Genomic DNA, 24,592 nt, shown 5'->3' on the forward strand with positions numbered 1-24,592 from the left:
TGCATGCTTTGTAGCCTATATATTAAATGTATAATGCAAATAGTGAGTCTTTGGAAACACAGTAATAAACGATCTAGGTCCCACAAACCCAAGTTGCACCATATGAGATATCTATGTGATATCAATAATGTGATGATATGTCTATCTATATGATATCAGAGAAAATTTCCTTAGAATTATTTCAGTTTTCTAAAACATTTCACTACAAAGCACATGAAATGATAGCGATACATGTGTTGTTGTCTTGATTTGAAAACTTCAATATATTATTATTTCTGGTTCCATACAAAGTCTTTTCAAGATCAAATACACAAACTGAAGAGATGTTGAATCATTTGAGTTCGGATTGGTTCTTTAGGGGGATGTCGTCACTTTGTCTAATGATGATTGACACGAGGACCAACCAATCGCGCAACCTAAGAATTAGGACAGCCCAGAACAAAAGGGGGGAAAGAAAACACAACCAAAATACGAGGCAGACGTAACATACTCCGTTTATATAACAACAGATATGTTAATGTAGAACAGGTAACTCTGAATTATCCTGAATGACCTGCAGAGGGCAGCAGATGATAAATAATAAATACAATTGTAGATCAATCACGGGATTAATTCTGATCAGTGTTTGTTTTGAGATACAACACTATATTATAAAATTAATCTAAAAAAAAAAAAAAAGATTGTTTAAAAAAAAAAGCACCATTACAGTCATGGCAGTAAGGGTGCAGAACAGAAAACAATAGTTTGGCCACTAGATGGCGCCACATGAAAAGTGATTAATTTGTATTCTGACATCACGTCACCAAAACTGCAGCTGCATACCGCTAGACAAAATGGCACGTAGCCTATTTTCTGAAAATAGTTCATTATTTCCTGTTGGAAAATGCAATAATTCTTTATTAGTGTGTAACTTAAATTATAATTATGAAATCTTAGCATATTTAAAATGAAGTGCTACACACTCAAATAGTAGGCTTCTGGAAATTATGCTACTAAAAATGTAAATAAAATATTGTAGACTAAAGTAACAACTGATTTTCTGTTTTCTATTTACACAAAAAAATCAGTGGGCTACTAAGATTTGCACAACTAAAAAAAAAAGAAAATGAAGAGAAACAGGAGGCATTTCCTGGTCTTTTTTTGACAATCTTGGTGTTTATTGTAAGTATTGCATTTAACTCACAGCTAGAATCAGAGTGCATGTTTACAAAGAATGGCCACAAGTTCATCAGGACCTCTGTCCTTCCAGGGTGGAAAACCTTCGCCTTTAACAGACCCCATTTCCCCGAGTCCCTTGACAAAACACAGATGCCGTTTCAGGATCCGTTTAGCATTTCTCTTTTCCTCCGGAGCGACTGAGATCAGAGACGTGGGAGAGCTGATCCCAGACCAGCACCATTTCTCTTGGAAGTGTCGTTGAATACGGGCCTGGATCGGTACGGTGGCCTCAAAAGAACACGGTCCATTCTCTTCGGAAAAAAAATAAATTAAATAAAACGAAACAAAAAGAAAAAAAGCACTGGCATTTCTCAGTATGGGCCCTGGCTTTACATAGTGCAGATAGGCCTATATCATAAACCAATAAAACAATATGAATGAAAAGGAGAGACAATAAAAGAAAAGAAAAGCAATGTGCCCTCAGTGGAGGACGACGATAAAGGTTCTCGTCTGTGGTTTGGCCAGGTGTTAATAGAGCACCGATTTGAATTCGATTCCATCGAACGTGCAAACAGTTTAGACCGAATCAGTTCTAAACACAAAGCATTTACACCCGACTAAAACAGTCAACACTAAAACTCTCTTAACAGGGGTGAGTAGAACTACTCCACACATATTCAGCATCCAAACGCATTTGGTTGATGCTGGATCGGGACACCTAGCAGATGTCCCGTGCTGCTCCGTTTCAGGCAGAATGATTACAAATTAGACTTGGCTTTAATATGCACTAAAAAGCAGCTCTGCGTTTGAGGGAGAAAAAAATATAATAAAATAATAATATAGCCTATCACAGATGGGGAGAGTTTACGATTTTAGGACAAAACTAGGGAACAGAACTGGAAGAGGGAAATTATCATAGATCTGAGGGACAAAATAAGTTAACCTTTTTAACCTCCGATTTCGGATCAAGGAAAGAAAATAAATACGACTTGAGGAAAGTTTGTCAAGTCTGAATGATCTTTTCACACAAAATAAAGTGAGAAAGAAAAAAAAAAGTTTAACATACAGTACAGCGGGAAGCAAGAGTTTGAAGCGCTACGCGCCGAGTTTGGGTGCTTTCACACTGGGCACGGTTGCTGCGGTTCGAGTCCCGGACAACCCGCAGCGCTGAACTAGTTTCACACTTGAATCGTGTGTAGCTTTTAGTCTGGACTGAATTCAGAGTGCGGTAAGCCGTTTTCTTGCTCGTTTATAATACCCTTTTGGCTCTATGCACCTGAAGCAAAAGCTTTTTTTTACCTATTTGGAGCGCAACATTTTTTTCAAATTCACACTTGATTCTATTCTATCATTGATTCTAGCATTTGTGATCATCATACGTCATCAGAAACGTGCACGGCGTATGATAGAAAACAGGACGCGAACAATACGTTGTGTTTTATATTAATTTGGTACTAAGCGCACCAGAGTGAAGGACACTTGGGTTTACTGTATGTGCGTCGCATGAAGGCGGCTGGACTCTTTTGAGGAGACGGCAGATTGTGAGAGCCCTCCATTGGCCGCTCAGATTGCACTCGTATCAAATGTAAATCATCCCCAATGTAAACCCTTGCACGCGTTTTGTAGAGTTAATGACTTCGTCGTCGGCTAAAATCCATGCGCAGGTTACTTTGGTTACATTCACCCGAATCGCACCACAGCTCCAGAGGTAGTCCTGGGTTCAGTACCCCGGTGCGCTCAGGGGTCCGAATGACAGCGTTCACATCACCCATTTTACACGAACCGAGTCCCGTTTTGAACTAAACTGCCAGTGTGAAAGCACCCTTTGACGCACACGCGCCGCTCACTCCACGTCCACAGCACACGATACTAGTAGTGGAATGCCTTTCAGCTTCAAATCAATAAATATTTAGCGCCACTCAAGACTTAGCATACCTTCTACAGAGGTCCACACTGCCTGCGCTCACTCGTTCTTGTGTGCGATGTCCGATTTTAAGTACTTCAACGTGTTCGTTTTCTTCTTGTCGTTTCGTTTTAAAGAAAGTCGTAATTCCTTGGGCAGCCACAGAATTGAAACTAGCGTTTCATCCAGCATAATGAACAAATAACACTGTCCATGCCACCACAAAAGACTCTCAGGAGGAAGATAGTCAATCTTTGCAAAAATATAATTTAAAATGCACATAACACAAGACATACAGCAACAGAGGCAATTTCTACCCATAACTACCTGTTTTTTTTTTTCAACTCAGTTTTTATTTTAACTTTAATTTATTAAACTATCGTATTTATGTACAAAAAAAACCGAGCAAGTTGGCGTTGCTCTTTTGGACGGACACAAGTGTTGTGTCTTAAGAGTAGGAGTGCTAATGTGTTGATCCGACTACAAGAGTTTATTGCTTATTTCTGCCAGGAGAGACGTCTAGTTAAACACAGGGGTGGTTATTTCTCTGACGTGGCGCCAGTTCTACGGAGGGCTCTATGCAGTCGAGTGCAAGATCGCTGGGTTTTAGCTGCAGCCTGGAAAGTGGTTCCACGGTTTAAATGCACCAAAATTTTCCCACAGCCATGGGATAGTTGTCTGCCGCTGTCTTTGATGAATGCAGTAGGTCTTTCTGCTTTATTGGTTTCGTCACGTAGCACCAATGACAGTCCTCGTCGCCGTGGAGCAGCGACGTTAGAACCATTAGAGCGGGTGAAAAGGAAATCAACAGGTTCGGGACTCCTTGTGTTGATATGGAGTTTCGCTTCTCAGGTGGTCCAATTTGGATGGGTTTAGTTAGTGACCAGTTCACGGCCCATTCATGTAGGGAGTTAACGATCAGGGGTATGAATTAAAAATTAACATCTATCTTAGCTTTCCTTTCGGAAAAAGGGGTTTAGATGCTGAGAATTATCAGAAAAATATCTTATTCAGGGATAAAACCATCTAATAACCCAATTAAATCACAATCACAGATTGTTTCCATCTCATTAATATTCTCAGATACATTCACAAACTTAAAACAGTAAATCAGGCGTTCTATTGGGCGGGTGGTGTTCTGGTCACCTGACTTAAAAGTCTCTGATTGGTTGAGGAGGGAAAGGGAGTCATTTGAAGGGCTGGGATAGTGTGTGTGTGTGTGAGTGTGTGAAGGGGAGCTGGTTTTATGAGCTGAAGGCCAGTTTGATGCTGCAGGAGGAGTAGCCCTCGTCGCTGGCAGTGCTCTGTAGACTGCTGTGGTCGTCCAGATCGCTGGTGCTGGCGGTGCTGATGCTGTCCAGCTCTCCATTAGAGAACTCTGTGCTCTCCACGTCCACCTCCATCTCTTCTGTGCCCACAGAGAGAGAGAGAGAAACAGAGTCAGACATCGTTTTCATTGCATCACATGATAGATAGATAGATAGATAGATAGATAGATAGATAGATAGATAGATAGATAGATAGATGGATAGATGGATAGATGGATAGATGGACAGATAGATAGATAGATAGATAGATAGATAGATAGATAGATAGATAGATAGATAGATAGATAGATAGATAGATAGATAGATAGATAGATAGATGGAGCTGGTACCTTGGTCTGAGTCGGAGCGGTCGGATCTCTCGGAGCAGAGGGTGGACCCCACGCTGTCAGTGCGTGTCCTCTCGCCCTCCAGCACCCCCCCACCGCCCCGCAGCAGGTCCAGGCGCCTCTGGAGGTGCCGCTGCTCTCGCTCCAAATTATCCAACTGGTACGCCGACTTACGCTCCGCTTCCTCCAGTTTCTGTGGGAAGACAAAGAACGGTGACTCACGGATAATTACTGAAAAACGACTCGTACAAAAGAATTCACGCTGTAATCAATGGTTATTACAGCTAATGCATAAGTAAAGACACATTCGGCACTACGAGACCTTTAATTTACTTTTACCCTTTTTCATCACTGGATTGGGAAATGTTGCAAGCCAGATTCAAACCAGTGTTGACCTCAATAAGACTAACCACTTTATGAACATCATACTACATAAAACAGCAGGAAAGACCTATTTAGAGAGAGGTGTGTTTGCCAAGCTCATGTGACTGATGGATTAGTTTACTACAGTTCTGAACCCAGTTCGGATCAATAATGCCTCCACACACGACCCCTGTGACCTTATAATATATAACCCTAGAACAATACAGCATGACCCCAGCTGAAACCACAAACACACACACGTGCGCACACACACACATAACTGGTCGGGACAGCTTAACCTGTTATGAAGGGGAAAACCAGTAAGACCTCAAAATGAAAACCAAACTGAAAATAAAAGGGTTATGATCACAATGCATATTTCCAACAATAGAAAGTATCTGTCTGTAGTGCTTGACATGTGTTTTACAATAAAGCTCTTAAGGGATAGAAACTAAATTGTCCCATTAAGGGACGTGGCTGTATTCACAGGAACCGGCGTGTTCTTTTTAAGGTGTAGTGGCTGTTTAAATGTGCGGATGTTAATAATGCGAGTATCTTAGGTGTGATCTTGTACATTTTGGCTAGTGGTTAACGAGATTCAGATCAGATGCATATCTAAAGCCATTAAGTATGTGATGTAGAGTCATGTGATCCCAACATTTTGGCCTCAATGAGTCAGCTTGTATTTGTCTACGCTTAACAATCACTAAGGGGATAGCAATTATATTTACCATTTTTACCACTTTTCCTGGTTTACGGTGGACAGGAAAATCACAAGGCGAGAGTAAAGAGCCAAATTCTAACTCATATTTCCCACATGAGCACCATGGGCCAAAACTGGGCCATAGCTCTTATTTGCTTAACCCTTAAAGACCTAGAACATTTTTGGAGCATTTTGGACTCGCCTGTTCTTTTCTTTGTTTTTCTAACCCATTATACCAGTCATCATCAAGTGCCATATATCATTTTAAACAGGAGAACTTGAAGTTTCCATCTAGCACATTTAAATTCCCAATTTTACATTAATTTTGTCTTGGAATGGATGAATTTACCAGATTTAAGAAAAATGGTAGCACATTTTTTGTGATTTTTTTTTTTACTCAACTCAAATAAATCCTCCTGAAGTTTGGATTTTTTCCTTTAGAAATTTTTACTTGGATATTCCAGATATCCAGATGAAATGTTGACTACATGTAACAATCCCCAAGCAAGTTATAGCCATTTATTACAACATTATTATAGGCGATTGTCAGTGAAAAGCTGTTGTGTTTTTCAATTTACTGACAATGTAGATGTGTCCAAAAAAGTTCAGGAAGTAAAATAAATAGAAAACATTGTAATAGAACACTGAAGCAAAAGTGACTTATATATATATATAAACCAATCTGGGCATGAGGATGGGACTAAGCATCAACAATCATTCCTGTTTGGCTCAAAAAAACAAACCACATGGGTTTCTATGACGAATCAATGCTGATCAAAACCTGATGACGCAAACACATTCACTACGGAGCCTCTGAATGTCCAAACGCGATTAATTAGCCGCGGATCTCCTCTTTACGGGACTCTTTAAAGCATACAGATTGGATAAGCGGTTCAAAAGTTAATAAACATTTAAGAACAACAGTTATTTTTAGCCGCCGGCGGCTGTATAGGTCTATAAGGGTTAATGTAGGAGCAACAGACAACCATGGGAGCTCCTCACAAGTGTGTTTACCTTTATGTGTGATTTGGCCTTGTTGAGGAGTCCCAGAGTGGTGTGACGGCTGCAGTCTGGTCCCAGCGGGATGAGGGTCTTCAATCGCTCCAGACACAAACGGAGGTGGGCTCGCCTGAAACACGACAAAACAAAAGTCAGCCTCATACACACATGCACACACCCTGAAACAATGCAATGAACTTGCTGACTTGCTGTGCGTGTGTGGTTAGGTCAAAAGCTTATAAGACAACACCTCATTCTGTACCTTAAACACAAAGCACACACACACCCACTGACTACTTAAAGATTACATTCAAAGAAATCAAAGTGCTCGAGGTTGTAATCATCTCCTTTCTGACATAGAGGTGACCTGCAGTATTCACTCTATACGCCCAACCGGGTTATTATCGCAAGCTAAAGTCATACAAAAAATTATTACTTTTAATAAAATAAACATTATATCTAGTTTAGTCCTGGAACTCTAGAGGGCGCATGCTGATGGTCCTGTTAGCAATCTCATCATAAGCACAATCTGATTGGCCTCTGCTTATCCTGCAGCCAATGAGATTGCTTGCTCAACATTTAAATAGTCTGGTTCAGTGTTCGCTGTAATCTAGTCCTTCAGTTCATTTGAACCCCTCCACCTCCCCAGCTCCACCTGCCTAGATCAGATACGGGATTTATGTACGTCTATTCACGCAGCGCCAGCATATCTGTTCGCCAAGACCAAATACATAAACGCTGCCATATTCATTAACATGCTATGCTAAACGTATTTTGAGAGTTTCATGATTGAACTGAATATAAAACACAAACTTTTCTCATAAGTAACCATTTCTCATTTCCAATTTAACTAAAAAAGATAACAAAATTGAAGAAAAAATTTAATCAAAATGAACAACTGAATTAACAAAAACTATCAATGATACATACAATCATGAAAGAAAAACACAACAGGCGCTCGGTCTACATTTTACGAGCGCGCACGGGCATGAGTGTGCTTGCGCATGGGTGATCAGTATCAGAGTGTGTCTCTAATTGTGTTATTGAGGCTTTTCAACTCTAATACTGTTTGGATTCCTCCTTATCGGCAATGAAGAAGGCTGCTCTCTCTCTTTCACATATACAGTCTGTCTAGCCTGTGACAATGCCGGTAGATTTATCACAAGCCTTATCTCCGCGTCTGAGCGCCACAGAGAGGGCACTGTTATCTGGACAGCAGTCTCTCACACACACACACACACACACTCATTGCAGACGTTTCTCTCTCTGCCTTCAGTGTGTGTGGACATTGATTGATCAACCTGGTGCATTAATGGCTATAGGTGACAGAATGGTATTTTAGGCTGACTTGTAGCTCGCACAAATTACTGCACAAGGCCTCCAGTTCGCCTACACCGATTTTGCCCTACAACCCCATTGGCATGGCAACCACATGTAACCTAAATATCTCTAAAAGACTTCTCACGCTATCCCCCATATCATCTGTCTCCAGACATGACGGGCGTCACATCACACACACAAGCAGTGCTTGCTGGGAAGGTTGTATATACGTGCGTGTTTGCTTTGGTGTGTGTGTGTGGCATGATAAATGACTTCAATTCAGTCGCCAGACAGAGACCGTGCCAAACAACTATCACTAAGCCCGTCGTCTCGAAGGAAAACAACATCTTTAAAATACCTAATTATGACGTCACACATAAAACACTTTAGTTTCTGTGATACTTGGAAAGACCCATTGCACAACATAAGAAAACAAAACTGAAACAAAGCAAAAACATGCGTGACTGGCGTATGTAAAAAGATCTAAACTTAGGTGTGTTTCAGTTACTAAGAATAACTTGTGGTGTGATACAGCAATCCATGCACTGCAAAGATATGTAACATTAACTTTATCACATTATCAATTAGGAGTTTGCTTCCTACATAGGCAGCTGCCTTCTAAAACTTAAAATAAAGGTTATTTCTTTATGTAACGAACCTTTAAAATCCATGGAAACCTTCCATTCCACAAAAGTTTTTTTTCTTATAGTGGAAAACGGTTGAAATGTTCTTCACACTAAGAAGAATAATCACTAAAAGATTAGAAAGAAAACCCAATTTTGGAACCTTTATTTTGAAGAGTCATGGAAGTAGCTGATTTGTAGCACTACATAAACACACAAATAAAAACAGCCTTTTGCAAGGGAGACTGACTTAAAATTAATTCCATTTTTATTCTAGCAATTTTAATTCTAGTCATTGTTGCAATGCATTCTGCAATCGCATTCTCCACAGAGAACACAAAATTGCATGATCAATAAGTTATGACAACATGTTTTTGCATTGCTTTAACTCATCGAAATAAGTTACGAAATTGAATTATAAGTTATACAAGATTCAACTTTTTTTTTAACGACAGTTTAATGTAATTTAAGTTGAAATGACTTAAACATCCAAGTTGATTGTACTTAATTTAATTAAGGCACCATTTTTTTTTACAGTGAACCATTTTAATTTGACTAAACCGAGTTAACTATTATTCCTTCAAATGCTGCATCTGCAGGCAGTTTCATTTGGTTTTAAAACCGTAAACGAATGACCCTTGATAATCGTGGGTGTGCAGAATCTGTGCTTCAAAGCTGTAAGCTGAGTCTGTTAAAGATCTGGCTCTGGTAAATACGCTGGATTTTACACTCCTCTGCATTAGTCATATTCAGAACTCACTACAACTCACAAGTTTAATAATAACTCAAATCAAACGTGCCCCTTAAGGTTGAGCATGTTCAGACTTGTTCTCTATTTTACACCCGGAGCAAGAATTTTATTATCTGAACATCTTCACGTGCCCTTTAAATGACTCATAAACATAAACACACAGGCTCATAGTCACGGTTGTCACGATCGTGAAATGTTGGTTGCATTTAATTATACACAAACAATTGTAACATAGCCTAAATCTTAATTTATTTATTAACACTGGGAAATAATCAAATTAAATGTTGAAGTAAATACAGCACAGTGTAAAATAACATGAATGTTAGACATGGATGGATGGACGGATGGACAATGTGAATATGGGCAACAGCAAGGCTGTGAAACAGAACTGGTCCTCTGGTGTGGTGGGGGAATTTTATTAGGGGGTGAAAAGTAACGCATGCTTGTCCCAGATTCTGCTTGGTCTATTGGTAAATAATGAATGGTGTTGGCATAATGTCATGGGCTTGCCATGTTAATAACTTGTTCATAATTCAAGGTCAAAAGGGGGACATGATTCTGACAGATCCTCAAATCTGCATCAAGAACACAAAATGACATGCATATTTCCCCCTCTCAATCAGCATGACAAAATGTGCCGATTGTGTGTAGGCCTGGCTACTTGCCAGCTATACCTATATATATTTGTGTATAGCTAGCTTCATCCACAACAGGAAATCTCACATTTCCCACACAGAATCAGCAGCCCTTTCTGTGCAGCAAACATAAATCTGCACTGATAAGACATGCAAGGTTCATACAGCAATGCATGCAACTCAACAAAAGGCAAGGTTTTTTCCTACAGATTCCCCTTTGATATGTTTTTATCTAATGCCTCACATGATGCCTTTGGAGCGTTAGGTCACATGGCTGGGTTATTGCACACCAGTGCACAGATTATAGAGCGAGAAGAGGCTCTGGGTTCTCAAGCCCTAGTTCGGATCTGATCAATACAGTGGGACTGACAGCTTCATCTGGGTTACCAGCTTGTTTTATTTAAAGGTCTGGCCTCATGCTTTTATTATGATTTCACAACGAGTGAGCGCGAAGACATGTCCCCATCATATCAGTAACAGTCCCGAGCTCTCGAACAGCTCTCAGATTAAACGAGCGCGGTATCCTCCCCCACACACAGATGGGAGGCCATTATTGCTGCTAGTCTTCTGTTCGCGTGTAATCTGCCCGAAAACTGGACGGAAAGCTACGTTAGAAGCACGATATTAAAGAGATACCAACCTAAAAGCAACATGCACTCATGCTGGGAATAAAAGCAACCTACAAATGTGGGTAGAAAGCAAGGGAGGGAGGGAGAAGGAGGGAGAGATGGTTACAGATGTAAAGTTAGAAGGTGGGGGTAGTCCGGATGGAGAGAATAAAAAGAGATGAATAAAGAGGTGGGAGGAAGAGAGAGAGAGAGATAGTGGTTGAAATACAGTATAGACAGACACTGTGACAGCACTAGGCTATATGTAAACATGCTCGCAAACAAAGAAGCCTTTGAGCCATGAACCAATGACAGCTTACTGTAGTACGACACACAAAGAGGGGTGGATGTGCAAAAATACATATTTTCAAAATCAACTAGTGGTTGGGGATGCCTAAAAAAGCTAGTTGACTGACTAGTAGTCAACATCAACAGAGTGCAACGTAATGTAATCGACTGCAAGGATTTCAAGAAGGCTTTTTACAAGATGGACTATTTTTAACTTTATGCCATTCTCGTGGTGGGATGCTCAAAAAAACTGTGTGAGATGAACTGCAATTGCCAAAGTCAATCTCCTGAATGTGTAAGGCTGTAGAAAAGTTACTTTAAAGAAGATTAATTTAAAAGACACAACTTATTCTATTAACAGTCTTAACAAACTAAGGCAAAGCATGCCAATTATAGAACTATCCCTAAAAATATCAAAACTAAAAACAAATGAAATGCGTGAATAAACTTGTCACTTCCAATCGTCTAGTCGGTTGTTGGGCAACTAGTTGAACATTGGGACCCATCCCTAGTAGTGGGAGACAGAATGATAATTACATTGGGCCGAGGATATACCTCTGTTGCACCCCTGATTAAACGCACATGGACTACTGGCAAAGTGATGGCTAAAGATCATAGGGAAATAAAGAAGCACATACAAACTCAGATGGTAACAGCTGTGGAGGAGCAAGGCCCACTCTGGCCCATCAGTAACACTTGGATTAGTTCACACGTGCTGAGCTGTAATCTGCTCCACACAGCCCAGACCAGCAGACCCCACTCACATGCCCACAGAGTTTATGTGTGTAGTCATGTGATCGCTGCCCCCATCCCTAAAGCTCCTGCAGATGGCCATGTGCATGAAAAACACAGATTATCTATTATACGGCTCTCTATTACACGTATTTCAATAGGCCAGAACGGTGTGCACACTTTGGGTAATCTAATAAAATGTGAGGTGATACCAAAAACAAACCGGACGAAATCAGAAAACAGAAACGTCACCAGATGTTTGAATGACACCACTCTCTCGCTCTCTCTCTCTCTCAGAAAATCCACTCAATCCACTTTACTTCCCCGGAAGGATGCCTAATCCAAACACAAAAAATAAACACAGCGGTGGTGGAACGGCAAACAGCCATAGGACTCTTCCATAATCAGATCAAAGGCCATGACACACAAAGAAAGGGTGCAGATCAATGTGGTTGGTTATGATTGGATGACCTTCAAGGGCTCAGCCAATTGGATGGGTGGATAGTGTGGCTTTGTCCAGCTTGCCATGGTGATTCCATAGGCAAAGCAGAACTCAATATATGACAATCTGTGGCAGGCCCCAGGGCAGAAAACACCATATAGCCTACATAGAGGAGGACACGTACCCCTAATATTTCAATAAGTAGTTTGCCCAATAATGGGTTTTTCATTCACCAGTCGTTAAGCAATTACAATTGGTCCCTGCCTCTATCTTGAGTGTTAGGTTTCAACCTTGAGGCCTGCAAACGGTCATACTTTGACAAAATGTCGAAACTAATCATACAGACTTCATTATCAGGTTTTAAGGGTGTTGCTGATCCAACTGATTATGCCACCCAGGAATGTTTATAGATTTCAGCCTGTAATTCAAGAATTTGGTTGTATTAGTAAGGAGGAGTCTAAAAAGGTTAGCTGTTGTTGTTGTATAGCAAGGATCACAGTGCCATCAAGGATGTGGGTCTGTTTGTGTCGTTTCTGCAACATTACCCACTAGTAGCCATGCATGTTGTATTTGTGTGTTTATGCAATGAAACACTGTGTTCTTTTACAGAACACAGTAAATGTGGGGCAAGGCAGAGCATTAGTCGAATGTCAAATGTCCTCTGCTATACCCTTCCCACAGAACTTGAAGACTGCCACAGGGTGTGTGTCCTTCCTGACTCACCCAAAACACCCAGAGCTTTGTCAACCTTCCATAGCATGAGTGTGCGTCTACGTGTGCGTTTACGAACATGCCCTGGCACGTGTGCGAGTATGCATTGCTTACTTGACCAAAGATCACACTTCCTAAGCTGCTTTTGCTGGCCAAGAAAAGCTTACAAGGCATCAGATCAGCGAGAACAGCCAGTTCTGGCTTCCCTTCCAGAGTTTTTCCGGAATTCCCAGTGGGAGCGGAATGTTCTGAGTCCATCTTCCTTAGAACACAGGAAGGAAAACACGTAAGGTCGTCGACAGCAAGTTCTTGAAGAGTACACCGTGGCTACGGGTGACGTCCTATCTTCTACACGCACTTTATTCCTCACAGTTCTCATTGTGGGTGTGAGTGTTGTAGCCAATCAGCCCGGGCTCCTCTACGCTCTGAAAAGATCTTTTCTTAGGGCTGTTGGTCTATTTTCAGTAAGCCAGCTTGGCAGCTTTATTCCTGAGCCTTTGCATTCTGACTGTCAAACACACCACGGCCCACACAACCACGACAACATGTTTAACACACAGCCAAACACCCTCACTTGCATGTACCCAATAATTAACAACCACATAACACCCATAATTGGAAATTAAATCAGTTCACTTTGACATCCTCCTCAGCACATAATACATTCTGACATCCGAACTTTGCAACCTAACCCAAGTTCAGGAAGTTGAGGCTCACCACATTTGTTCAAAGGTATCATAAGATCAAAAGGCGGCATGCTTATATGAACACATATGTTCTCTGTATGTGTCGCGAGAAGCCAGAATGCGGTCACAAAGCTTTCATCTCCTTCCTCTTCCTTTCTGACATACAAAAACAATGTGAGCTATCCTACATGTTCATCAAACAGAAAGTGTATGTGATGCCTGACGAAATGGCAACCGCTTGCCACTCGGGACTGCAGTAAAGCCACCCTGTGCTTCCGTATGACTATTTCAAAGTATTGTGGTGTATCACAAGCTAGAAGGGAAGGGATATCAGGTCAAATAAAAATGATGGGCGTCCAGTCTTTGAGAACTGTAATAGACAGAATAGTAATGTGGAGTCAGGGGAAATATGGTTTAATGCTGGGTGTGGCTGCTGACATCGTCATGATGTGTTGTGTAATATCTCTTTCTGCTGACACTAAAGGCTGTCCGACAAGCCCTGGCATCTTTATCTGCCCCAAACCCATACAACCCCGTGTCGGCGCAGTGACAACCCTTCTCATGTGTAGACATTATCTGAGAAACACAGCTGGTCTGGGAGGAGATGAGGCTATTTTCAAGCAACACAAGCAGGCCTATGGTGTATTCAAAACGATTTGAACTAAAACTGTTTTGGTCCACCAGTAGCCTAAGTCTTTGATCACTTTGCCCAAAAAGTTTTCTGTCTCACCCATGTCCCAACCAAAATGATTGGCAAGCAAATAAACGTGAGTAGGCTTTGCTTAAGGCAAGTTCATAGATCTCCATGTTTTCAGAAAGAGGGTCACAAAGGAGCTGCTGCTCGTCTAGACAAGAGTTATTTTGAGTCTTTGAAGTGGTTCCTCAGCATTCGCGTGCAGTGCCTAAACAGCAGGCCCCGCACTGCCGCCGTCTAACGCCTATCAGATAAGAACTCGTGAGACTAAAACATACAGTTGCCTGTAAACGCTCACGCCACACATGGGTGTTGATTCCAAAGAAAACTCCACCCATAGGTATGGGTCATTTCAAAGAAAGTAACAATGTACACCTACATTAATAATTAGCTTCCTTTTGTGCATTTTGTTCCTATTATGCAACTGGCATTGTGAAAGAAAGGACATATGTTTGTGTCTCTGGTTTCTGTCTTCTCCCTGCACTCTGGCTAGTAATCTGAAACTGTGACTGCAGTAGTTGTTTAGGACGGAGGGGCGGGCGAGCCATGAGGAGAGGGAATGCCCTTAGATTAGAAGAATTGGGTCACCACTTACTTTCACTTTTAGGTACCTGTTGCTGCAGGGACAAGCTGGGGACTGTAGGACTATTCTTCAGCTTTCCGTTAGCCTTATGTAATGTTCTGTTATATTTTATTCATTTTAAGAGTAGCTTCAATACTTCAAGTGACGGGAAAAATATATATTTTAAAGCACTGCGATATTTCACCTCATGATTCTGTATCAATTTCCTTACAGAATCACACATTTTAATTGCATCAATCTTTTTGGGAAAGTCCACCATCCATATAACTTTATTTTTACAGGGTTGCAGTCTTTTCCTGGTATGACAAACCTGGTATGTACGCAGTTCCCTCACATTGTTTTTTACTGACACTTACAAACTCGTGCCCTTCAATTATGCAAAGCACTCAAACCACAAACACCCAATATAGACTGCAAATAAAAGATTGCAATATATTACACAATATACTAAACTAAAGGGCGGATTACACAGTTTTGGACTAAAAACGGTTTTGGCACGACATTTACACGACAACTGCGCTTTGGGGGCCCGAAAACGCAAGCTTTTGAAAACAGGTTTCAAAGAGCAAGTTTTTAAAAATGATAAGGTTATCGTCAAAAACGTGAATTTGTAAAAAAAAAAGGGTGACGTCAAGCGCATTACGTGTTCAGACTATAGACGTGAAATGTTTCTTTACAAATTGACACTGCCAACTACTGGTGTGGCATGCATAACAATCCTTGTGAACGGGGATTGTTTTGACAGCGTTGTCGTCTGTATAAAGCAAAGGAAAAACTTTTCCGTTTTTAGTACATCGTGTAGACGTACCCTAAGAATCTAAAGCAGGGGTGTCAAACCCAGTTCCTGGACAGCAACAGGCCTGCAGAGTTTAGCTTTAACCTTCATTAAATGCACCTGATCCAGCTAATTAAGTCCTTCAGGCTTATTTGAAACCTACAGGTTTGTGTGTCGGCGCAGGGTAGGAGCTAAACTCTGTAGGACTGTGTCCCTCTGGACCTCCGATCTAAAGCAAATGTTCTCATATTGGGGCCCAAATATTGATATGATATTGTATCTCAGCTCCTTGCAGATTCTCTCCTTTTTCTAATAATTTGTGCCTATTGAGGTCAATAATTGCACAAGTTTAAGTCGTGGTGCTCATGAGGCTGATGCAAGTTTAAGTCTGGCTTGTGATATTCTCAATCATTGCCACGTCAGACGCCGACCAACGGCAACAATCACCAGATTACAGTGAGTCACTTCTCAGACTTTCCACAACCCAACAAACGTAGACTGAACATGTTCAATCAGTGTAAACAAGCTTAGTGCAATGACAACAGGGTTAACGCACTGATTTCACAAAACCTAATGAACCTGTTGACGTCTGTCAGTGCAATGTGAATTAGCCTTAAAATGTAAAAAAAAAAAAAAAATAACGTAAAAATCGTACTTACCGGTTTTTCTCCAGCTCATTGTGTGTGGACCTAAAAAACAAAACAGAAGCAATGAATGAGCAAAATTCAACTTGTTTGTGAGTTTGTGAGGTATTAAGTGCACTAAAGGTTTTTATCATAACCCTCATCATAAACACAAGCTTATTTCTCGAGCACTTGGCTCCCGAATTAAACGTCAACTCTAATCGTGAGATCAGAGAACGTGCGAGAGGGGAAAAAAAGCGCGGCCGCTTGTAAAGAACAAGGCTATGCGTCATTAAAGGTTCCAATGGATTTACTAATTAATCTTTATTGGAGGGTTGAACCAGCTCCCCCATCACAACCAATCCAGTGGCTTCAGAGGGAATTATAAAGGCTCCTCTAGATGACCCACATGTCACTGCAACTCTTTGTTTGCAGCGAAAAGACAGAGAAATTAAGTGTGCGGAGCAGAGAAAGCGCGCACAATGACCAGCCTATATATGCGAGCACGTGAGAGAGCTCTCCTCCTCGTACAATGAGTGAGTGCCAGTGGACGCGCTCTCTCTCGCCCTCTCTGAGAGCACGAGTCAGTGTTATGTTAATAATGTAAAGTGAATCAGCCGTCCCCCTAAGAGGCTCTTTGTGTGGCAACACGCTGAAAGCTTTTCCTAAGCACTAAATGGCCGGACAAACTGGTGCATGGCAATGCCGTTGCAGGAGCTGCGAGACGTGGATGCAACGAAGGCCTACTTCTCCGTGGGTCATGTGACCACTTCCTTTTATTGGCGACTATTAATACCAAGAGCGTGTTTTCTGGCATCCTGCAGCTGACCTTATGGTATCGCCGCTTCTCACGGGAGGATGCTTGTGTGCTCAGTGGGGAGGAGGAATGGAGCGAGGGAGGAAAAGACGTATTAACAGTATGGCTGTGTTTTCACAGCTCTTGATTTTGTGTGATAAAAAAAGTCTGTAAAAACAGAGGCAAATATACTGTGTAATGAATGAAATATGAGGTATTTTTTACAGGTGTTTGAATAACGCACTGCATTGTGCTCTGTAAACTTAACGGATAATTGTTTTCTTACTGTATACTAGTATTCGTCATTTTAATTCACAGCATGCGTGACAATCTTTGTGACACAATTGTGTGTTGCCCAAGGCAGACGAAACAAACAAAAACGGGGATGCCCCACACGCTTTGTTTTTGACGTAGGCAATATGGAAAAGTAATTTTCCCCACAATCTTTCCACCTGAGGTGGCCTGGATAACTCTCCTCGGGTCAGTCTACCGAATCACCTCCATACATGCATGCCAGATGATCAGATAAGTGTTTCCTTTACATTCCCTCCATCACTGTTCGCTTTGTGTACAGTAACACAGACCTGAGATCAGTCATCAAGATGTCTGATAGACATGAAGTGAAACGAAACAGACGGCACTCACACAACCCCAACCCCAAACGCAATAGCACGCACCACACAGTGTCTTAAAACCTAGTGAGCTACCGACCCAGTTGGCTTTTTTGGCCACCACAAAACCTAGTCAGCTGACTGTTTAAAATGCCTGTTACTGTATTTTCAACTTGTTTTATTGTCATTACATCAACAATTGGCGGGAAATGACTATTGATAATTTTCCAAAACATGTTTTAAAAGGAGAATAACATGGAAAGATAATTTAATAAAGAGAGTATAACCTTTCATATGAATTGTGTCTGCTTTATAGTGAACTGCCAAGCCAGCTGGCATTTTTGGCCACCACAAAACCTAGTCAGCTGACTACCTAGATACAAATTTTGGGCATCTCAAAAAATAAAAAATAATAATGTGTGACCCTGGATCACAAAACCAGTCATAAGTCGCACGGGTATATTAGCCAACAGTACATTGTATGGGTTAAAATGATTGATTTTTCTTTTATGCCAAAAATCATTAGGATATTAAGTAAAGATCATGTTCCATAAAGATATTTAGTAAATTTCCTACCGTAAATATATAAAAAAATATTTTTGTGAGTGAATGCAGCACAATCGCGAACATAATGGACAACTTTAAAGGCGATTTTCTCAATGTTTCGATTTTTTTGCACCCTCAGATTCCAGATTTTCAAATAGTTGTATCTCGGCCAAATATTGTCATATCCTAACAAACCATACATCAACGGAAAGATTATTTATTCAGCTTATCCGTGATTTATACATCTCAATTTCACAAACTTGACCCATGTGACTGGTTTTGTGGTCCAGGGTCATACCAAGATAACAGATATTTGGCATCATATCACCATTTTCATGATTAAACAAAACTGTCTTTTAATAAACCGTTTAAAACACCTGTTACTGTATAAATGTTAATTTGTTTTCCATTAAATCGACATTTAGCAAAAGATGCCTGGTGATAATATTCCAAAAAAAAAAAAAATGTTTTAGAAGGAGAATAACATGGAAATATAACTTAAATGCATTATAGTGAACTACCTAGCCATTTTTGATAGATCCTAGTTAACTGACTACTAAGATTCATTTTGGGCATCTTCAAATATAGTAAAACATATATCAATATCGTGTTTTTTGTTTTTGTTGTTTGTTGTTTTTTGGTCGCGTGCACTATTTTCGGTATTCAGCAAAAGTTTCTGAAGGATTGAGGCGTCAGCAACTTTTTCGATTTGTTTCGTTCATTAAATCGCAATTTTACGGCAAAAAGGTCGGCGATAATTTTCCAAAACATGTTTTAGAAGGAGAATAACGTGGAAATATAATTTAATAAAGACGCCTCGGGCTGTTCACCTTGGCAGCCTGAAAACAACAGTTGCTGTCAGTGTTTAAGGGTCCGGGATAAAATCAAAATACTCTTTTTATAATAGACACATTCAAAAACTGGTTTGTGCGTTTTTTCAAATGAATATTTAGCTGATATTACGCGATTACGGGTTGAAATAAACCAAAAAAATAAAACTTTCGGTTCAAACAAAACGAAACCCCATGGCGGCCAAAGGTGAAAACAGGACGTGAGTTTTCACACGGTCCCTAACCTCAGCGCTGCAGCAAGAGTCCCGTTTGACAATCAGCTGATGAGAGCTCCCCTCCCCCAAAACTATACAACAAACATTAATAATAACAATAATAATAATACAGCACGCTTTATAACAGATATATGTATACATAAATATAGAAAAGTAAATCAGACATAATGCATTTAAAAGTTTATACTGCTTTTAAACATAACAAAACCGAACCAGAAATTGAAAGCTGTTAAAAAAGGCAAATAGGAAATGCTCAAGAAAACACAGCAGCAATAATTCAAGCAAGGCCATATATATATATATCATGCAGTGATATGACTGTCCTGACAGATGTCATAGCAGTGTGAACTATGCACACGTCTCTCCCTGGCTGATCTCCAGCAGATTTTATTCTCCTTTCTCGTGGAAGTGGAGAGTCAGATCATGTGCTTACCTGTTGTGGTGGTTGTTGTTGTTGTTGTTGTTGCACTTTTTATTTCGGAATTTCCTTTGTCTCTGGTAGCTGGAGTGCTGAATAGACGGAAAGGTCGAGGCATATCCGTGTTCACACTCTGAAAAAGACACCACAGAAACGAGTCACACCACATCCCAATCGGGTCAAGTCCCTTTAAACACCCCTCACACTTCAAAACGCACGTTGGTCCGTATGACACGACAGTTGTCATGCTATAAACGTGATGTATAACCATCAAACATCATGTACCTCTATCTCTCCTCTCTATGTATTCGGCTGCTTCCAGTAACGTCTGTATATTCAGCACTGCAGTCATCGTTTGAATAAATCTTGGGATGTTTTTCCTGATGCGAGATCACGATGACAGCTGTCGCGTAGCAAAACCAAGCATTGAATAATCCTTCAAAGATTCACTTTGTATTCTTGTTTCTATTTGCTGAACCGTCGACTCGAGGTATTTCCTTCACTGTGTTAGTGTTAACACAAGCTGGTTTACCGGAAATTAAACACAAATAAAACATCCGACGCCTGAATATCAAAGTAGTAAAAGTGCTTTAGGAAAACAGTCGAGTATAAAGTGTATAAAATTAATAGAAACAGGTACAAAAGAGTCCCCGAGAGCCCAGCCTGCGAAGTCCCTGGTGCTTGCGCTCTTTTCTCCTCCCTCAGTTTGTTTACCTACTGTTTTAACAGCTGAGCGGATAGAGACCTCGGCGCAGGGCATTGTGGGAAATTGAGTCCTTCGCCAAACCGGCCCTTTAACTCGCAAACGACAATCTGATTTAAAGCCATGCAAATACATGTTAAAAGAATAACCTTGCTTAGATAGTTACTCTGTCTTTAATATTAGCTCACTAAAGATTATTTCCTATTGGACACATTTATACACGAGTAAGACAACGTGTTCCTAATGAATAGCATTTTCTAGCAAACAAGTGTAAAACATAGGATACCTAATATATTTTTATATTAATTTATACGAAACTTACTATGTATTCATTATTTTTCTGAATATGCTATAACTGAAACCCCACATAGCAGTGCAGTCTGGCTGATAACACAATAACTCAAATCAATATTTCATTATCCATTTATTTATTATTCTTAATTCCTTGGGAAGTAGCCATGTAACAAGCGGGGCAATTTCATCTGCGTTATGCGTGTTACATGGCATAATAACGCTTTTTAAAAAATTATGTTTTAATGCTCTTTTCCAGTTTGGAAACAGCGCACTTCAACTCCCACAAGCCCTCCATTCCAGTCTCGTTTAAGCCAGGCCCAGCAACATATGACATCATAGCCCCGCAGCTCTGTGATTGGTCAGAAGCTCTGGTAAGCGTCCGCCAACGCAACAAGCTCTGACCAATCAGATCAGCGCAAAGTGCGCCATGTGGATGTCATGTGAACACACCCCCCTAGGAAACAGGAAGGCAATTTTGAGAACTCTTTTGAAGTAGATATATGCAGTCTGCATATACAATTTCAGATTTACCCCCATATGATTCGGCTTCTCGCAATGAATGTTAATGCAAGTAAATCGGACGCTCTATTGGAGCGAGTTGCTGAAAGCATATTGTTCCTAAAGTGCTAATTAAACTTCTCATACTATTTTAGTTTCTATTCAGACACGATTAGTCTTATACATTTAAAATTGATGCTAATAATATAAAACATGGGATGCGCAGATATTTTATTACAATTTCCTATCTGGATAAACCACAATTTAAAGCTCAAACAAAAACAACGTCGTATGATCAAATGCCTTTATTTGTGCGATGTGCATTTTTTGATATCCAGTCATCATACATACACAATTATACGTGCGTGATGGAGTTATAAGGTGCAAAGCGCTGTACCATAGCCTAAGAGGTGACGTCAGTGTGTGTTTTGTGCCAGCAAATGTTGTTTATTTATTTATTTACTTGTTTATGTTCCTCGAGAGAAAGAGAGAGGTGGCAAACAGCCTGGCATGTCTCACTGCCGAACAATGCCAGACTCTTGGACTGCCCCATATGACAGTGCATGCCAGCTTGGGACAGTCAGCATGCGATTTGGGACATTAAGTGCTGCAGAGGGAATTATTCCCCTGTTTTTGTGTCTCTGACGCATGAAACAATACATGAACATATGCAATTTGACATTATATCACTTTGTGCAGATAAAAACAGCTCTGAAATCGACCCAAACAATTTAAGTATCTGCATTCAATGATTATATGCATTATAAAAATATGTTAAAATATGAAAAGGGCTCCTTTTACATTCGGGAAACTTGATCCTTTAAAAGCATCGTGGCTGTGCATCGTATGTCGGGGTACAATGCACATGTTCCTTGTCTACTTGTTCGATGAACTCGGTCCTTTGTTGTCTGAGTCTATTGACAATGAAACAGTTTCTCTGCAATACGCATATCAGTCAAAAATAACTCATAAGTGCACTATTATTTCACTTACTTCCATCTTTTCTCTCGGCGCTCTCAATGTAACTGGCAGCCTCCAGTAAAACTTGTACATTTTTCAGGAAAGTGTTTATCATGGAAGAGTCTGTGGAGTTGAAAACGTCATTGAAAGGACAAGTAGACATCTCAAAATCTTGCTGATCCAAAGATGTTTCGGACTCCAGAAATAAGTCTTCGGCCTTCACCTCCTCTCTCCGTTGCTCTCTCTCACTTCTCACCATTTTGTTCCCGTGCAGCGAATATGGTTGGAATTGAAACTGTATGAGAGTTATTGTGCTGTGCTGCGCTCTCTGGATCTACAGAATAAATGAGGGGAATGTAATGGATGAGGAGATAAAGCGCTTCGGCTTCCCGGGTCCTAGCGCCCGCCGCGTGCTCCCCTGTCACGTCCACACAGCGACCCGACCACCCGGGCGATGACGTCATCGGCACGGATTCGTGCCTTCGTAAAAATAGTTTCATACCATATGAAAATGAACACCGAGAGAAACGTTAACAGCTAATTTACTTTTAAGCAAACACATTTTTTGTTGCTCTACATTGAAAACATTACATATATTGCATATAGGCTATACTACACACAAAATAAGAAATTTAAATGGCAAGATATATGCTTTGTTTCATCATGGAGGCCATCTCATTTCAGAAAAGCAACCATTATATTTTAGAGATTTGGAAAGAAATTGCAGTAATTTAAGCCACACGAGATATAGTACATTTTATAATAGTTGATTTTCTGAAATCGGGACAGCCTTCAAAATACTCGCAATAGCCGCCCTCGGACATACTGAGCATTGCTATGCAACAAAAATAACGCTATGGGTACGGCACAGTGATGTGGCTCTAACAAATTGAAATTAGTCAATACTGGTTTTAATGGCAGTCTAGGTTTTGGTCACACCCCATTTGAGGTGGTCACGCACGCTACACTTTTCGTTCGGGAGACTGGAAACGCAAGCTCATGCAAAGATGTTTCGCATTACAGAGTACGGTAAATCTCTTATGCCGGGTACACACTGCAGGATTTTCAAAGTCGTCGGATTGCTGTTCTTCTCACACTAAATGACTTTCTGGTACCATTTAGTTGCTGCTGTGTGCGCTTTTCACGACGGATCGGCGACAAGGGGTCAAACATTATACATTTAAATATAAAGAATCACAGATGTCTATACATTTCACAACCAAACACATACGAGAAGTGATACAGGAAATAATGTTAGATCACGCGTGAGATTGGATTTCTTCCTGTTAAAAATGGCAGCCTGCAAGAAGCTTGCGATACAAGTTACCTGTGCACTGATTTGAAGTGAAAAAGAAAAAAGAACATGAGGAAGATAATGGTTGCTTAGAAGCCATGCTTGGTGATGTTTTGTTGCAGGTCTATGACTCCTCCCCCCCGAACTTTCCCTTGCCCTGTATCTTACTTTCTCATTGGCTGTAGGTCGTCACCAAAGTAATTTCCAGTCAAAACACATTTCGCACTGTCACAAACAGTTATCGGCAACACATCAGCGCTTCTCTCAGATTGCGTTTTAGATCAGCACGATTTCCACAAAACGAGGGAAAATTTGCTGCTAAAATCGTACAGTGTGTACCCGGAAGCTGAACTAAAGAACAAAAACCTCAAAGCTGCAGTTTTGAAGTACACACACACACACACACACACACATATACACACACACATTTTTGTTAGATGCAATTAATCGTGATTAACGGACAAGTGAACAGTCAGTAATAAACTAAGAACAAATACACTTAATTACAAACATACATTTAACACAACCAAGGCACAAATAATGTAAGGTCTAAACTGTAGTGTATTCAGGTACAGAAATATAATAATTAGGCATAAATGTTAAACTCTATAGTGTTCACTGTATAAATGAAATATTAACAAATAGCCTATCCATCTTTGGTTAAGCTATGTTTTGTTGTTTGCTTACATTAATGACAGTCTGCAGCAGGTATTTATAGGCGGCTGTCCCTTTAACACCGTGTCCTAACCAGAAACGCGATGCGATAAGATCCAGCGACAAAAAAATTTGTCTGTCCAGTGTCCACACTAGACGCAAGATGCGTACAAATCAATCAAAACCCACAGCCAATCAGAACAGCTTGTGGGCGGAGTCTCAGCGAGTGCACGGCACCAGAGAGTAATCTTGACGGCAATCGCAAGAAAATGGATTAGCTAGGCTACATAATCAAATTCACAAATATTACACCATTTAAACAGTAGGCCTATTAAAATACATAGTCTACTGACTTGCTAAAACAATCTTTGTCAAATAATACATTTGTTTCTTTACAGTTTGAACATTCTTGTTTCCATTTGTTTAATTTCAAGATCTGAGGTGAATTATCCTGTTGCTTTTACAGCTACAAAGCTGAAGCACTAAATGATATTCAAAGTC

The 24,592-nt window shown here is 40.5% G+C and overlaps 1 protein-coding gene across 4 annotated transcripts; it reads right to left on the reverse strand.

Moving 5' to 3' along the window:
* Nucleotides 1-1,487: 1,487 nt before the first annotated feature.
* Nucleotides 1,488-22,572, reverse strand: mxi1 (max interactor 1, dimerization protein). Of its 4 annotated transcripts, none has more exons than XM_079594007.1 (6): nucleotides 22,177-22,572; nucleotides 19,704-19,821; nucleotides 16,288-16,317; nucleotides 6,796-6,910; nucleotides 4,719-4,908; nucleotides 1,488-4,469 (listed from the first exon to the last, which is right to left on the reverse strand). In XM_079594007.1, exons 1-6 carry the CDS (start codon nucleotides 22,400-22,402, stop codon nucleotides 4,306-4,308), a joined length of 843 nt encoding a protein of 280 aa, XP_079450133.1. In that variant the 5' UTR covers nucleotides 22,403-22,572; the 3' UTR covers nucleotides 1,488-4,305. The 4 variants fall into 4 exon arrangements, with proteins under 4 accessions (XP_079450133.1, XP_079450134.1, XP_079450135.1 ...); XM_079594008.1 differs by having other exon boundaries at nucleotides 1,488-4,466; nucleotides 22,177-22,498; XM_079594009.1 differs by lacking the exon at nucleotides 22,177-22,572 and adding an exon at nucleotides 19,974-20,427.
* Nucleotides 22,573-24,592: the final 2,020 nt, after the last annotated feature.

This window comes from Phoxinus phoxinus, assembly GCF_949152265.1.
Source record: "Phoxinus phoxinus genome assembly, chromosome: 20".
Taxonomy (NCBI): Eukaryota; Metazoa; Chordata; class Actinopteri; order Cypriniformes; family Leuciscidae; genus Phoxinus; species Phoxinus phoxinus.